Source organism: Megascapheus bottae, chromosome 10 (assembly GCF_031878675.1).
Source record: "Megascapheus bottae isolate mThoBot1 chromosome 10, mThoBot2.hap1, whole genome shotgun sequence".
Lineage (NCBI taxonomy): Eukaryota > Metazoa > Chordata > Mammalia > Rodentia > Geomyidae > Megascapheus > Megascapheus bottae.
Genome location: NC_143518.1, coordinates 39,973,405 through 39,987,280, shown reverse-complemented (window position 1 = coordinate 39,987,280; position 13,876 = coordinate 39,973,405). Strand labels below are relative to the sequence as shown.

The 13,876-nt window shown below is 46.2% G+C and overlaps 1 protein-coding gene across 2 annotated transcripts; it reads right to left on the bottom strand.

Moving 5' to 3' along the window:
• Positions 1-201: 201 nt before the first annotated feature.
• Positions 202-8,394, bottom strand: LOC150058226 (peptidoglycan recognition protein 4-like). 2 transcript variants are annotated; one of them, XM_090339873.1, is made up of 8 exons: positions 8,328-8,394; positions 7,340-7,447; positions 6,511-6,712; positions 5,102-5,220; positions 4,260-4,412; positions 2,253-2,451; positions 880-998; positions 202-380 (listed from the first exon to the last, which is right to left on the bottom strand). In XM_090339873.1, exons 1-8 carry the CDS (start codon positions 8,380-8,382, stop codon positions 202-204), a joined length of 1,134 nt encoding a protein of 377 aa, XP_090195999.1. In that variant the 5' UTR covers positions 8,383-8,394. The 2 variants fall into 2 exon arrangements, with proteins under 2 accessions (XP_090195999.1, XP_090195998.1); XM_090339872.1 differs by having other exon boundaries at positions 6,511-6,721; positions 7,355-7,447; positions 8,328-8,376.
• Between the last annotated feature and the right edge of the window lie 5,482 nt (positions 8,395-13,876).

The following is a 13,876-nucleotide window of genomic DNA, read 5'->3' as shown; positions in this document are numbered from 1 at the left end:
GAAAGGAAATAAAGAAGACAGGCCCAGACACCAAGGTTATGGGTACCCACATTTGGGGAACAATGGAAGATGTCATCAGGGGACAATATGGTCATCCCAGCCAAGCAAAAAGGGAACAAACCAAGATTGGCCAGGGAGAAGAGACACATATTGAATCAGGGTGGGAGATGTGACAGAGACCCAGAGGAAGCCAGGACTCCCTCAGTGTTTGAAGTGAGGCCATGTCTTGATGATGTCGTACAAAGCCTTCCCAGGGGACAGAGTGTTGATGACATCGCTGTGGCCCATCAGCAGGTAGTTGGGGGTTAGGTATCCCTTGTCAACAGCACACTGGATCAGGTTCTGGGCTGCCTCCAGTGCTATAGCATTGGGAGGGCTACCTGCAAAACACAGACATCCCACTGGTCAGCTAGGAAAGGGCTTTCCAATGTCTTCCTGAGTTAAATGGGCTAAGCCTGGATTCATAAAGTCAGTTCTGTGTATGTGTGATGCACAGAAAAGGCTAGCCTGGTAGTTCTATACTGGGGAAGCCGCCCCCCCCCACAACCAGGTGACGTTTTGCTATATCTAGAGGTACTTTTGGTTACCAAAACTAAGGATGCTGTTATTGTTGAATTATCAGCATGGTAACCACCTACCTGTTCACTAAGGTGAGTTAAAACTATGCAGGGGTCTTTTCCCCTTGTTTCATATGTCCTTTAGGCATTGGAAGACAGTGACATTTCACTTTGTTCAAAGGAGCTAAAGTTGTTAGGGTAAGCTTGTATCTAGAGATCACCTCTGGTCACATTCATTCAAATGAACTCTTTGTCTGATGTCCTGGCCATCCAGAGCAGTCAGTCTTCCTCAAACACCATACAAACCCAAAGCTTCCATTACCTGAAAAGGTTCCCATGAAGGTGATGGATAAAGCAATGTCGTTGTAGTCAGCATTGCGAGAGCCCTGGGCGTTCCAGCCTACCCCTTCGTAAATACGGCCATCCTGGCCCACCGCAAAGCTGGAGGACCACAGGGGAAGATGAAGATCAGCATGAAAGAGAAAATGTCTAGGACAGCTTCTCAGCTGCGTTCTTCACTTGTTGGACACTATTGAATTCTAAGTTCTGGGTTACAGAGTCAAGAGAGGCAGAGGACTTGCCAGCGCTGTGCTGGTGAACTCGCCTAGAGACCTGAGGAGAGGGATCTCTGACTTACGCCATTTGCAGATTTCTATGGGGAAAAAAAAATCCCCACCATGGTTTTTAGGCTACCAGTGGTTTCACTTGTTAGCTCATTTGCTCATTTGTTTTTGGTGATATTGGGGGTTTGAATTCAGAGCTTTATGTTTGCTAGGCAGGTGTTCTACCACTTGAGCCACCCCTAGCCTTTTCTGCTTTTGTTATTTTTCTAGTATGGCCTTACATGTATACCTAAGCTGGTTTGGACCACAATCTTCCCGTTTACGCTTCCTGTACAGCTGGTATGAAAGGTGTAAATCACTAAGCCCCTACTTTTTTTACTGAGATGGAGGTTTCACAGGATTTTTTGTTTTTGCTTTTGTTTTTGTTTTGTCCCAGCTGATTTCAAGCTGCAGTTCTCACTATCTCTGCCTCTGGAATAGCTAGAAATACAGATATGAGCCAACATACCCAATTATTAAGCTATTTAACTTTTCAAAGCAGTACTCTCAGCCAGAAAAATATCTGTCACAGAATTTAGAGACACATTTAGACTACACTTAATAGGGAGGAAAGGACGGAAAAAAATTTCCTCTCTCAAGGTCAAAATCAACACGTCTTTGATGAAAGAATCATAGAAATTGAAGTGCATTGTCTAAGCTCTGCTCCAGACAAGAAAGACTCTCCCATGCAGCCTCACTGCGTGGAGGTGCACTGGTGAAGGGAAACACACCACAGGGCTGAGCCCTGAGTCACAGGAGGAAAAGCATGGCCTGAGGAAAGACATAACCCTGAAATGATCTTCTCTACAGAGCCGCTGGCCCTCCATGCATATGAATTCCTCTAATACCTTTTCAGCATCTTTGGTTCATCGGGTCATATACCATGTTTAAAGTAGCATGTACTTAGAGGTGACTATCCTTAACTGTCTCCACAAAGCCATCGCAAGCTGGGTAGGAAATCATTGTGGTTGTACCTCAATTGCCTGTTGGACCATGAGTCCCCAGAGGTTACAAGATCCCTTTCTCCTTCCTCTCAGAGAATTAATAGCTTTCTCCAAGAGAAATCAGGTCTCCCACCCTCAGGTCTACTTACTTATACCCAATGTCGCATGCTCTGAGCTTGTCTATGAAGTAGGACTGGAGATCTCGGACCAGCAGGCGACATTCATCATACATGCTGCAGGTTCTCCCGCCAGTGTGGAGGATAATGACGTACCTAGCAGGCAGGGTCAAGCTGAGGCAGTGGGCCTTCCTAGCCCCCCAGGCAGGCCGTGGAACAATGTTAGGGCAAGCTGTGATAGAAGGAGAAAACATGGAGGGTTTTGGCGGCCCATGCCAATCTCCTGACTACTGAAGGCCAATGGACCCTCAGGATGCTGAGACAGCCCAACCCCCCTAGATCCTCCTACAGGACCCTCACTGTGGGACTTGAGAGAAAACTCTGTTCCAGCAGCAATCTATGGGTGTGTTATTCTGAAAGACACCCATGTAATCTGCCAATATGAAGTAACCATTCATGTTGACAGAAGGCAACAGTCTATGTGAAGAGATTAAATTAACTCAAGGATTCAAACTGATAATCATAGCTTAGACTTCATTATGGCCAAGAAAAGGCTGATCATGCTTATTAACTTTATTGTTTTTGTTTTTATTGGACTGTCATCATCTTTAGTTGTGCTGAAGGGTTTTAACAGGTTGGTTTATGAATACAATGTGTCTTGATGACCGTCATCCATTCCATCATTCTTCCCCATCTCTGCCAACCCCACCCATCACCTCAAGTTACTTCAAGTTTCATTTTTGTATATATACAATGAATATTATGCCAGTATTTGCTCACTCTTCTTCTCTCCATTCAGCTTTATCACTTTTTATATTGCTGCTGCTGTTGCTTTGTGTGTACAAGGGTGTGTGTGTGTGTGTGTGTGTGTGTGTCCCCTAGGGCACTGTCCCCAAGCTTTTGTTGCTCAAGGCTAGTGCTCTACCACTTGAACCACACCTCCACTTCCAGCATTTTTTGGTAGTTAGCTGGAGATAAGAATCTCATAGACTTTCCTTGCTGGGCTTGCTTTCTAACTGTGATCCTCAGATCTTAGCATCCTGAGTGGCTAGGAGTATAGACATGAACTACCAGTGCCACGTAGCATTGCTGCTTTTTTAAACCTAAAATGGCATTAACCTTATTTGCTTGAAGTAATTTGGGTTCTTCCTTTAAAGTAAGTGTTAATTTTAAGTTTACCTAAGCACTTAAAGCTTAGTGTTCTTTGAGTTACTGTAGTCAGAAATATATGCTTAAACCTAGCAGAGGATCACAATAGCTCAAAACGTAGGTATATAAGGTCATATAGGATGAGACTAAATGAAAGGTTCTCTAGGATAAGGAAACAAGAGGTTTATCTTGTGTGATTATTGTTCTTAATGTACTTTGTTATTTCTCTTCTCTTTTTTGCCCTTTGGTTAATCTCATATTGTTATCTGGTATATTGTATATATGTTTATTTATTTATTTGAAATAGCAAAGGGAAGGGGGAAAACAAGATGATTGGGAGGGGTGGGGCGAAGGAAATGGGGACAAAAACATGAGAAGGGGTATCAATGTATGAGAAGTAATATACCTACTATCTGGCAAATGTAACTGTAACCCCTCTATACATTACCCCAACAATAAAAAAATAAAATAAAATAAAGAAATACGTGCTTAAGTTTGTACATATATAAAAATACATATATCAAGGAATTTATATAACTAGATCCCTATGCCTTTTTTTCCTTCCTAGCACTTTTTACCATGTATTTTTCCTATGTATTCATTTGTTGTCTTCCTCTAAAGCTGCATGAGCTCAGAGATTTTTGTATTTCATTCCTTGATACCTCCTCAGGGTCTGATAAGTGCTCAATAAATGATCCTTGAATGACCGAAGAAATTAGTGCATATATATGACACCAGGCAAACTACTAAGACTCTATCACTCTAAGAATCTGAGGGGTAAAGAAGTGGCCTGGGGAGTCCCACTCAAGCTTTGTAAGAGTCAAATGATCTGTCAGTCTCCTGTCAAGAGGAATCCTGACCCTGAGACTGGAAACAGGCCAACAATCTCACCTTTCTTCAGATTCTCCTTCCCAGGAGGAGCCAGACAGTTCTCCCCTTTCACAAGAAGTGGCTGGATATACCCAGGTGCCAAGTAGCCTTTCTGGACAGCATAGGCGATGAGGCGCTTCATGGTTGACAGGGCAGCAGGACTGGGACTGTGTCCTAGAAGAAAGCAATTCATGGGAAATCTCATTTTGGCCTAGATAGCTGGAGGAAGAATGAAGACACCTTTTCTGCCCGTGTGTGACCCTTGGAGGAAACAGAGGAATAGGCTCATCCTTCAGGTTGGAGAAATGAGTCAAGGACCTGCTGTCACAGCAGTTGGGGCTCATGGCAACGTTCTTTTCCAACGACCCGCTAAGACTTCACTGGTGCATTTCCTCCTCCAAGCTCTCTGAGAGCTCAGAGGCAGCGCACAACTGCTCAGGCAGGTGCCTGCCCTCCACAGGGCTCTCCCAGGCCCTTTCCCTGCAATAACCCACTTTAGCTCAACAAAGACCTCTGAGGCAGATGCTAGTATTCATAAAGAGGCACTTAAGGCTCTGAAAACGAATACAGTCAAAATGCCAAGTCAAATGATGCCCAGATCTTCCCAGCCGAAGAGCAGGAGAGCCAGCTTGCAGAGAGAAGATACTGAGCATCTCTGCCCATGAGGTAGCTGGAAAAAGAAACCACAGCAATTACACAAGGACCATTACAGCACAGATCATGGAAGACAATGAGAAGAAGAGAATCACAAGAAAGGAGAGGTCATCAGAGAAGTCTAAGATGGCAGCAGACCATTGTGATAAAACAGAAAGAAGAAGAAAAACACAATTCTTTGGAGAAAGACCAGCCAGGTTGACCATTACCTTCCTTGGTGCCAAAGAAGGCGATGCCCAGGGAGATGTTGTTGTACCCTCGGGTATGGAAGCCTTGGACGTCCCAGCCAACACCTTCATATGCCCTGCCATCATCCCCAACCAGAAAGCTGTGCAGCAAGGAAATACGGGTTAGCGGCTGGCAGTGTCACACATCTCCGAGAGAGGAAAACACTTACCCAATCCCAAAGGAGAAGGGCTCCAGCCAGGCTCACTAAAGGATATTTGCGGGAATGGAAAGACCAAGCCAATCATTCTAGTCTTTAGCACTTAAAAGGACACGGTCCTATGCTCTCTCCCTTGCTCAGACAACACAGTTGGTTCTAGATCATCCTTGGACTTGGAAGGAGATATTCTCAACATACTGGAGTCTCCTGAGATTCCACATGTCCTGAAACATAGCTCCCCTCTCTCCTCCAAAATGTGTGTGCCACCCCTGCAGTCCCCTCTCGAGCTGTTCATTTGATGTCTCCCTGCCAGGAGCTGTCTTGCATAGTCCTAGTACCAGAACATAAGACAAGGCCATGGTTGCATTTTGCTAAATGATCCCAGGAGCCTGAGGGAGTGCAGAGAGTGAGGAAGGAATAGAAACCTGACAAAGTGCATAACCCAATCCTCTCACTTCACGGAGGCTACCTGGAGTTGAGGCTCAGCTGCTGCACATACCACATGCATCTGACAAACTGTGGATATGCACTTGAGAATGTCCTTCAGAGGGCTGCGACTCAGGAAGTTACCCACAGACTTCTGCCCTCCAGAGCATATAAACTCCCACTCACCATCAACTACTGGGGAAAGGCCCAAAGTGAGAAAGCAGACGTGCGGTGGGTAATTGAGTCATGAAGCTGTTGCCTGGCTCAGGAACTGTCCACGGCTAATAGAAGTCAAATGTGGGGCCACAGATTGGACAACTGCCCCTCCAATGCAGGAACCCATATATATGGCATACTGGAGTGGAATCAGCCATGAACAAAGAAACATCTTGAAGCCAGTTGAGGCCTCATGACTCCACGGCTGGGTGACTTAGCAATGAGCACCTTCCCTCCCTTGGGAAAATGGCAATATCCGCCATAACCAGCTCAAAATGTTGAGGGAGCAGAGGCAGTCAGAAAGATGGACCACAATGTGTGGGCTAAAGCAGATTTGGAGGAGGTAGGGGTATTGGAATTATTTGATTTTCACGCTACCCTCTGGAAGATCTCCTTCGAGATTAGAGACTGCACAGAAAAATTCCAATGGATTTGAAATTTCATATGGGATTTTATTTTTATTTATTAAAAAGACTACAAGAGCCGTGACCCAAAAACTGAGGAAAACATGAAAAGAGACAGGAAAAGAACCCTACAAGGACAGCTTTGACCACCAGCCTCAAGACATGGGCCCAATTTCTGGACTCTTACTTGTAGGCCACATCACATGCGCTGTTGTTGTGGACATGGTAGGCCTGTAGTTCCCGCAGCCTCTGACTGCAGACGACCTGGTCATGGCACTCCAATCCAAAGATATGGTGTGTGACAAGGACATCTGCTGGCCTGGTCAGCCAAGAGCTGCAGCCCACAGCTTCTGCCCCCCATTCCTTTCGAGAGACCATGGTGAAGACATCTGGGGGAGGGGAGAGCCATGGGACATCACTCAGCAAATCCTACTTTGCGCCTTGCCTGCTCCATTCCTGGGCTACCTCTGCCCCCTGGTGGTAGGAGGAGGCCTCCACAGGTAGCCGCACACCCTCCCAGCTCACTGCCACGTGTACATTTCACCTCCAAAGCAGACTTTGCACCTACTGGGGGCCTAGAGGATTTGCTCTTCTGCTCCAGATTGTCCTCCACCATAGACAAACCTCATTGTCTAGCTCCTTCCTTTCTGCCACTTCACGTCATCCATTCTCCCCACCTGAGTCTTCATCATGTCATTGTGCACTCATACCTGGGGTATTGATCTCTTCAACCTGGGATTCCCTCCAGGTGATGCTGTGTCTTCTCATCAACCTCTGGATTCCCTGAGCTCAGAGCTGGGGTCGCTACAAAGGCTGTTCCTCCCCTTCCTAGGTTTCTATCCCTTCTAGCATCTGCCCTATACCCAAGGACCTAGGGCAACAAGTGCAAGTGGCTGACCAGTGCTTCCATCTACAGACCAACCCGTCACCTCACCCCAGTCACGTGTGACTGTGCAGACCTCAGGAATATTTATGGCTGCCTCAGAAACCCCAGGCAGTCCCCCAATCTTCCTCACCATCAAGACTCAGTTTTCCTTTTTCAATGAGATGGGAGATGTTGCCAAACAGGTACTGCAGCCCCTCTGACACCTGTTTAGATTGTGTTTTGTCCCAGGAAGAAACACCTGCAAAAGAATGTTTCACTTTGCATAGTTCCTCAGCAATCCCCTTGCCAGACATCACAGTGTCACAGGCTCTGGCCACAAACAGCCCCTCCCTCTCCACTGCCCTATGTATTCCAACTCTCCAAATCCCCTCCAAGAAGCCCCTGAAGGCTGACCAAGGGAACCAGGTCTCAGCAGGTGATATGTCTTTCTCCACTGCTATTTCTTGGTAGTCCCCCAAAATGATAGCTAATAATTAAGGGAAGGGAAGACTCAGAAATACTAAACTACTCATATGACCTACATCTACACACACAAATTGAAAGGGGAAAAAAGGCTGGAAATGTATTCAAGAATCTCAGAACCCACAAAGGGCTCCTCTGTGTAAAGTTTTAACATAATGGAAACTATGGAGAAGCCATTAGAATTAGCCGTGAGAAATCAGATCACTTCCTGGTTGGTCTGGAAGCATCTACTATGTGAAGGATCATGGCAGGATGATTATGGTGCTTATTTTACATCCTTATCCCCAAGAAACTTCTGTTCATGGACAGACATAAAGCCAAATCAAGTTCGATTCCAAATGACCTAGTTGTAATACAACTACAACCACTGCTCTCATCTATGTGCTTTTACTCTGTGCTGAGTCTTTCACAGTCATCTTCTGGTTTTATCATCACAGTACCTTTAACAAGTTGGAGAATTAATCTCAATTTTCAAGTGGGAAAATTGCTTACTTAAAACCATTACTAGAGTCAGGGCAAGGAAGCACAGTGAGGTCAATAGATTCCAAATCTTGATCTCTAAAGCTATGATTTCCTATCAGAGAAGAACAAGTACTTATTTTTTTTTCTATTACAATACTTTAGAATACTCTTTGATCCAGAGAAAGAAAACTTACCCCAGGCTGGGAAAACCAAAGCAGAGAAGACAAAAAGCCAGGACAGCATCATCATGTAGTCCTAAGATACCCAGAAGGAGACTGGTCACAGCCCTGTTGGGCAGTGGTTCTGGGGAGAACACTGAGAGTTAACATGAGAGTTTGCTCGCGCGGCATGTGAACTGCACCTGTACTGCGCGGGGGCCCCTGCCTGTCTCCACATCCACACTGCCAGCCTGCTGAGGGTCCGCTCCTGGCTCAGGCTTGTGTTTTCCCTGATGGCAGCAGGGATTCAATGTCCTTGACCCGTGATCTGTCACTCACCAGGTACGCACTGTGTGCCAGGCCTGGAGAGACACTTGCACAAAGTCTGACTATTCCTCACACTAATTTCATAACGTAGGGTTTTATCCCCATTTCTATAAGATGAAGGAAGGAAGATACCAGATTATTCCTGTCAAAATTCCAAATTCCCATAAATGATCTATTGGATAGAATTCCTTAGAGTGGGGAAAGAGGACAGACAGGAGTTAGAGAAAAGAGAATTCTCGCTCTAGGACAGAGGAAATCTGATCTTAGGGCTCCATCTGGTGGTATCAAGTCCTTTCTTTAGGCAGAAGCTTTTGAAGAAGAAACACACTCAAACAGAAATACCTGTGCTGTCTCAGCGCAGCTGCTCAGGGCCCAGTCCGCTCAGCCCTCATTGGCTGGCAGCTCCTTCCCTTCAGCCTTGGTCTCCAGGTCCTGCCCCTCTTCCACCAGTGACTCCTCCTCTCCCTGGCACTTTGGGGCAATTTATCCCCAGAATGGAGCACTAGACCTTGGCTTCTCTTAGAAGAAAGGACAGCCTCTGATTCCCAATAAAAGATGGAGGTGAGAAGGCAGGAAGAGGGATGAACTTCTGTCCACAGCTCCAGGAGGAACTCAACTGAAACTAATTCAGGCGGAGAGCACCTGGGAACCCGCCCTGTGAATAATCCACTCAGTTCTCCTCCCTGGGAAAGGGTACAGTTGCCCAATCCTACCTGAGCGCTTTCCTCATGCCCACCACTCAATTAGCCCTGCCAACCCAAGGAATGCCCATGAAGCCTGGAGAGGGCGCCACTCACATCAGGGGCCTTCCTGCCCTTGGGAGTCTGAAGGCTTCCAGTTTAAGTCACTCACCAATCACCACTTCAGACTCTCCTTCCACCAGCACCACCAGAAAGGGCCAGGTGAGGAACGAGGAAAACTACATTCCCAGGAGGCAACTAGTTCACTAGGCCAAATTCTGACCCTGTAGCCTACCTCCAAATCATTCTCCCTCCTACCACCACCCCCCTCCCACATCAAACTGTCACTCCCTACAGGAAGCCGCCCACAAACCAGCTCCTGACCCAGTTCTGACTAAAAGGGATATTATAGCATTCCCCAGCCAGGTTTCAGGGTGGAAGTCTGGTTCCCTGGAAGGTGGTACTTTCTAAGAAAGGAGTAGGGAGCCTCATGTCCTCGAGGGAGGAAGGCCCAGGTCCTGAAAGATGGCCCTTTCCAGAGCTGGAGCTTCAGTCTCACACTTAAGACATGTCCTCCCCGCCTTCCCCCAGATGCCCTTTGTTAGAGAATATTAGACTTTGCCAGAAAACCACACAGAGGTCCAGGTACAGAGAACAAAGCAAAGTTTATTACCAGCAAAGGGACCGGCAAGACCCCTTCTCACAAGAGAGAAGTAGGTGCTGGCTAATGTGTTAGGTGACCTTTCATAATGTGAGAGGTTTAGGAGATTTTGCTATATGGTCATGGTTAACCAAAGGAGTGCCAACCCAGGGGCCAAATTCTGGTTTTGTTTTTGTAAAAATACTTAACCTGCTGGACCACCTGTGTGTGGTTACGACCACCTATGTGTGGTTTCATCCTTGTGGTTGTTGACTGGGGGCATAAGGTGTCACAGCGGTGATGACCACCTGTGTGTAGTTTTAATCACCTGTGTGTGGTGTTTACCTTTAAAAGCTCAGCCCCAGCCAGGTGAGGTGGCTCACGCCTGTAATCCTAGCTACTCAGGAGACTGAGATCTGAGGATCAGGGTTCAAAGCCAGCCCGGGCACTACAAAGTCCGTAAGACTCTTCAATTAATCACCAGAAAACCAGAAGTGGCACTGAGACTCAAGGGATAGGACGGTAGATTTGAGCTGAAGATCTCAGGGACAGTGCCGGGGCCCAGAGGTCAAGCCCCAGGACTGGCAAATAAATCTTTGAGCCAGGAGTTTAGCCTAGTGGTAGAATGCTTGCCTAGCATGCACAAAGACCCACGTTCAATTCCTCAATACCATATACATAGAAAAAGCCAGAAATGGTGTTGTGGCTCAAGTGGTAGAGATCTAGTCTTAAGAAAGCCCAAGAACAGAGCTCAGGCCCTAAGTTCAAGCCCCACTAAAGCTTGGGGCTGCTAATAGCCCGAAGGTGGAGAGTAGCCACTAAGCTGCTATTAAAATGACTCATAGTTTCATTCACTGAGTGACAGTGACTGTCTTGCTGGGGTGGGGGGTACTCAGGTCCCCCCAGAATGGCTGGGATATACACACTGTGAGCTTTAGGAGGCCTTGCTGCCTTATATGATCAGAACTGACCAGGAGAGTCCCATCACATGTGAAGGGGCTAATTATTTACTACCTCTACTGAAAGGGCCTAGTGCTGTGTAGGGAAAGAACATGCTAAGCTGTGAGAGAGGGGTCACTGGGACCCCTTAAATCTCCCATTTTTAAATCTCCCATTTTTTCCCTTGGGTTTTTCTCAAGGCTAGAACTCTACCACTTGAGCCTCAGCACCACTTCTGGCTTTTTCTAAGTATGTGGTACCAAGGAATCAAACCCGAGTCTTCATGCATGCTAGGCAAGCACTCTACCACTAGGCCAAACTCCCAGCCCTAAATCTCCCATTTTTAACAGATAACTGAATGAGCTTCAGGCTTAAGTAGAGGAAGAATTTGAAGCAGGGGGACAAGAGATATGCATAATTAAGCGGCCAAAGTGTGTTCTGGTTGATCATTATCCTATTTCTAGTTCTGCAAGATGACCCAAAAGTCCTTATCAGAGTTCTCAAGGGACAATGACTTGTGTTTGGGGGTGATTTCATCAGAGTGATTGACCTGTGAGTCTCTGTTTCTGGGAAGTCTAAGGTGAGTGTAGGCCAAAGACAGTGACTACAGACGTTCAGATACCTTTTGAAGGAAGGTAAGCTAGGTTGGGTATCCCTAGGTTTAAGGCAGAAACTGCTTGATTTACATGCCTAAAGGCAGGGTTAGGCCTGAAGTTTTAAGACAAAAGCAAAAGGATGGCAGGGATACCAGATTTTCCTCCTGCTTTTAGTTCCTAAGTCCTTGTTATATATCTGTAGTTATTTAAAAATATATTAATATATCTATCCCTGCTTCCAACTGCTTTCCTGTAAAAGATGGGTTTTTCTTTCCATCTTCAACCAAACCAACATGTAGAATACAGAAACAAATATGAAATTACAGCTATCTCCTCTAAACCTTGCAGGAAAGAAGTCTGAAAAAAGATACTTGTCTCACTAACTTCATAAAATATGTATATAATTTTTTATTTTTAATGTGTAAATCTGTAATGGCTTTGCTAAAGCTGCTTTAAATGAATATTAACCAATATTTTTTTGTTTTCAAATTCCAACATGTTAGGTATTGATAGATGCAAGCCATAAAAGCCCCTTGAGATGCTCAACAATTTCCACAAGTTTTCTGGACCCTTTTGTCCTGAGACAAGCGTTTTAAACAGAACTGAAAGTTCAAAGTCCAAGACCAAAAGAGATGCCACAGGCGGTCCTGATATAGGCAGGCCACTAGGTGACAGCAGACACTCTTTGATAATCTTGGGATCCACCTTTCCTGGTTATGTCTCCATCAGTCCTCTCACCTCATCTTCCTTTTTCCTTCTCAGCAGTCTCCTGTATTATACAACTTCTTCTTTTTTTGTCAGTCATGGGGCTTGAACTCTGACAACTTCATAATTACAGGAAATAATCTAAGCATAAATTCTATTAAAACTAAGTCAATGATTCATTCTACCTACAAACACTTATCAGATATCTTTCCTATGCAAAGCTTATCATCCAGGGATGAGTAAGTGGAGAAGCCCCTCTCAAAATGTTAATCAAAGAAGTGTAAACTTCAAGGGGATTCCTAGGAGGAATAAGCCGAGAGAGAGAGAGAGAGAGAGAGAGAGAGAGAGAGAGAGAGAGAGAGAGAGAGAGAGAGAGAGAGAGAGAGAGAGGGAGGGAGGGAGGGAGAGAGGGAGAGAGGGAGAGAGGGAGAGAGAGAGAAGCTCAGTACTGGTGGTGGGGGGCAGATACGGAACTGTAATTGGCTCAAAGAAAGGACAACAGGCAGAAAATGGGAGAGGACAGGAAATACAGCAGCCAGGAACAGAATAGAGAATGCTTTCTCAATTTGGAAGGGAAAAGTTCTCTTCAATTAGAAAGATTCTGAGCAGAGGTAGACGGGCTAAAGCCAAGGTAGGTTTCCAGGTCTGGGAAGACCTTGGGATGCGGGTGTGTAAGAAGCCAGGTTGGTGATGGGGCTGATGAGGCAGCTCCACAGGGGGACAGGGAGCACTGCCACGCAGGCTGGCCGGCTGGCCACGCAGGCTGGAGGCTTTGTGTGGACAGAACCCAAACACAGTAGGGCATTGGTGGTTGCCAAAGGCAAATGCCCTTTACCTGCAGTGCTTGCTATTGAGAAGGCTGAGATCTGAGGAATGGTTTGAAACCAGCTCCAGTAGGAAAGTCTATGAGACTCGTATCTCTGATTAGCCAACAAAAAGATGGAATGGCAGGGGTGTCTCAAGTGGTAGAGTGTCAGCCTTGAACGCAAAAGCCAAGGAAACAGCACAGCACCTGAATGTGGCCTCAACAGCACGGATGTCAACCTGAGACCCCACCCCCAAGTGACACTCCTCTCTATTTTGACCCTGTCTCTGACCCACTACCACCAGCTAAGCCTTATCTCTCCTCTCCTGTTTTACTTTCTTCCTGAATGAACACTACAGGATCCCAGACAGTGGCTCTGGAGAAAGCCACAGGGCAAAAGGCAACAGGCCAGTGTTCACACCACACTCCCTCGCTTTTCCATTCATTTCTGTATGCCAAATTCATTTATTCATTCCACAACTAGTTATTCAGTGGCCACCAGGCCTTCCCTCAGTGGCCAGCTCCCAGAGGTCTGTAGATTTTGTGTCCCTGCTGGGAGGAGCAGCCCTGAGCATCAAGAACTCACTGGCAGAGCAGTGAGTCCTTTACACATACTTTGGCACACACACCTTGCTTCACTTGTTAATAGTTTTATTTTTCTTTAAAATTAATTGACAAGCCGGGTGCTTGTCAGCTATTCAGAAGGCTGAGATCTAAGGATTGTGGTTCAAAGCCAGCCCCGCATGAAAGTCTGTGAGACTCTTATCTCCAATTAACCACCAGAAAACCAGAAGTGGCACTGTGGCTCAAATGGCAGAATGGTAGCCTTGTGCTGAAGAGCTCAGGGACAATGCCCAGGCCCAGAATTCAAGCCCCAGGAACAATAAAAAAAG

Bases quoted from the DNA above. Each gene is read 5' to 3' on its own strand.
- LOC150058226 (XM_090339873.1), bottom strand. From the start codon at position 8,382: ATGATGATGCTGTCCTGGCTTTTTGTCTTCTCTGCTTTGGTTTTCCCA. The intron at 5,221-6,510 runs GTAAGAGTCCAG...CTTGCTGCACAG, and splicing joins GCATGTGATGTGGCCTACAA to CTTTCTGGTTGGGGATGATG. The intron at 2,452-4,259 runs GTGAGATTGTTG...CTTCTATCACAG, and splicing joins GAAGGAGAATCTGAAGAAAG to CTTGCCCTAACATTGTTCCA.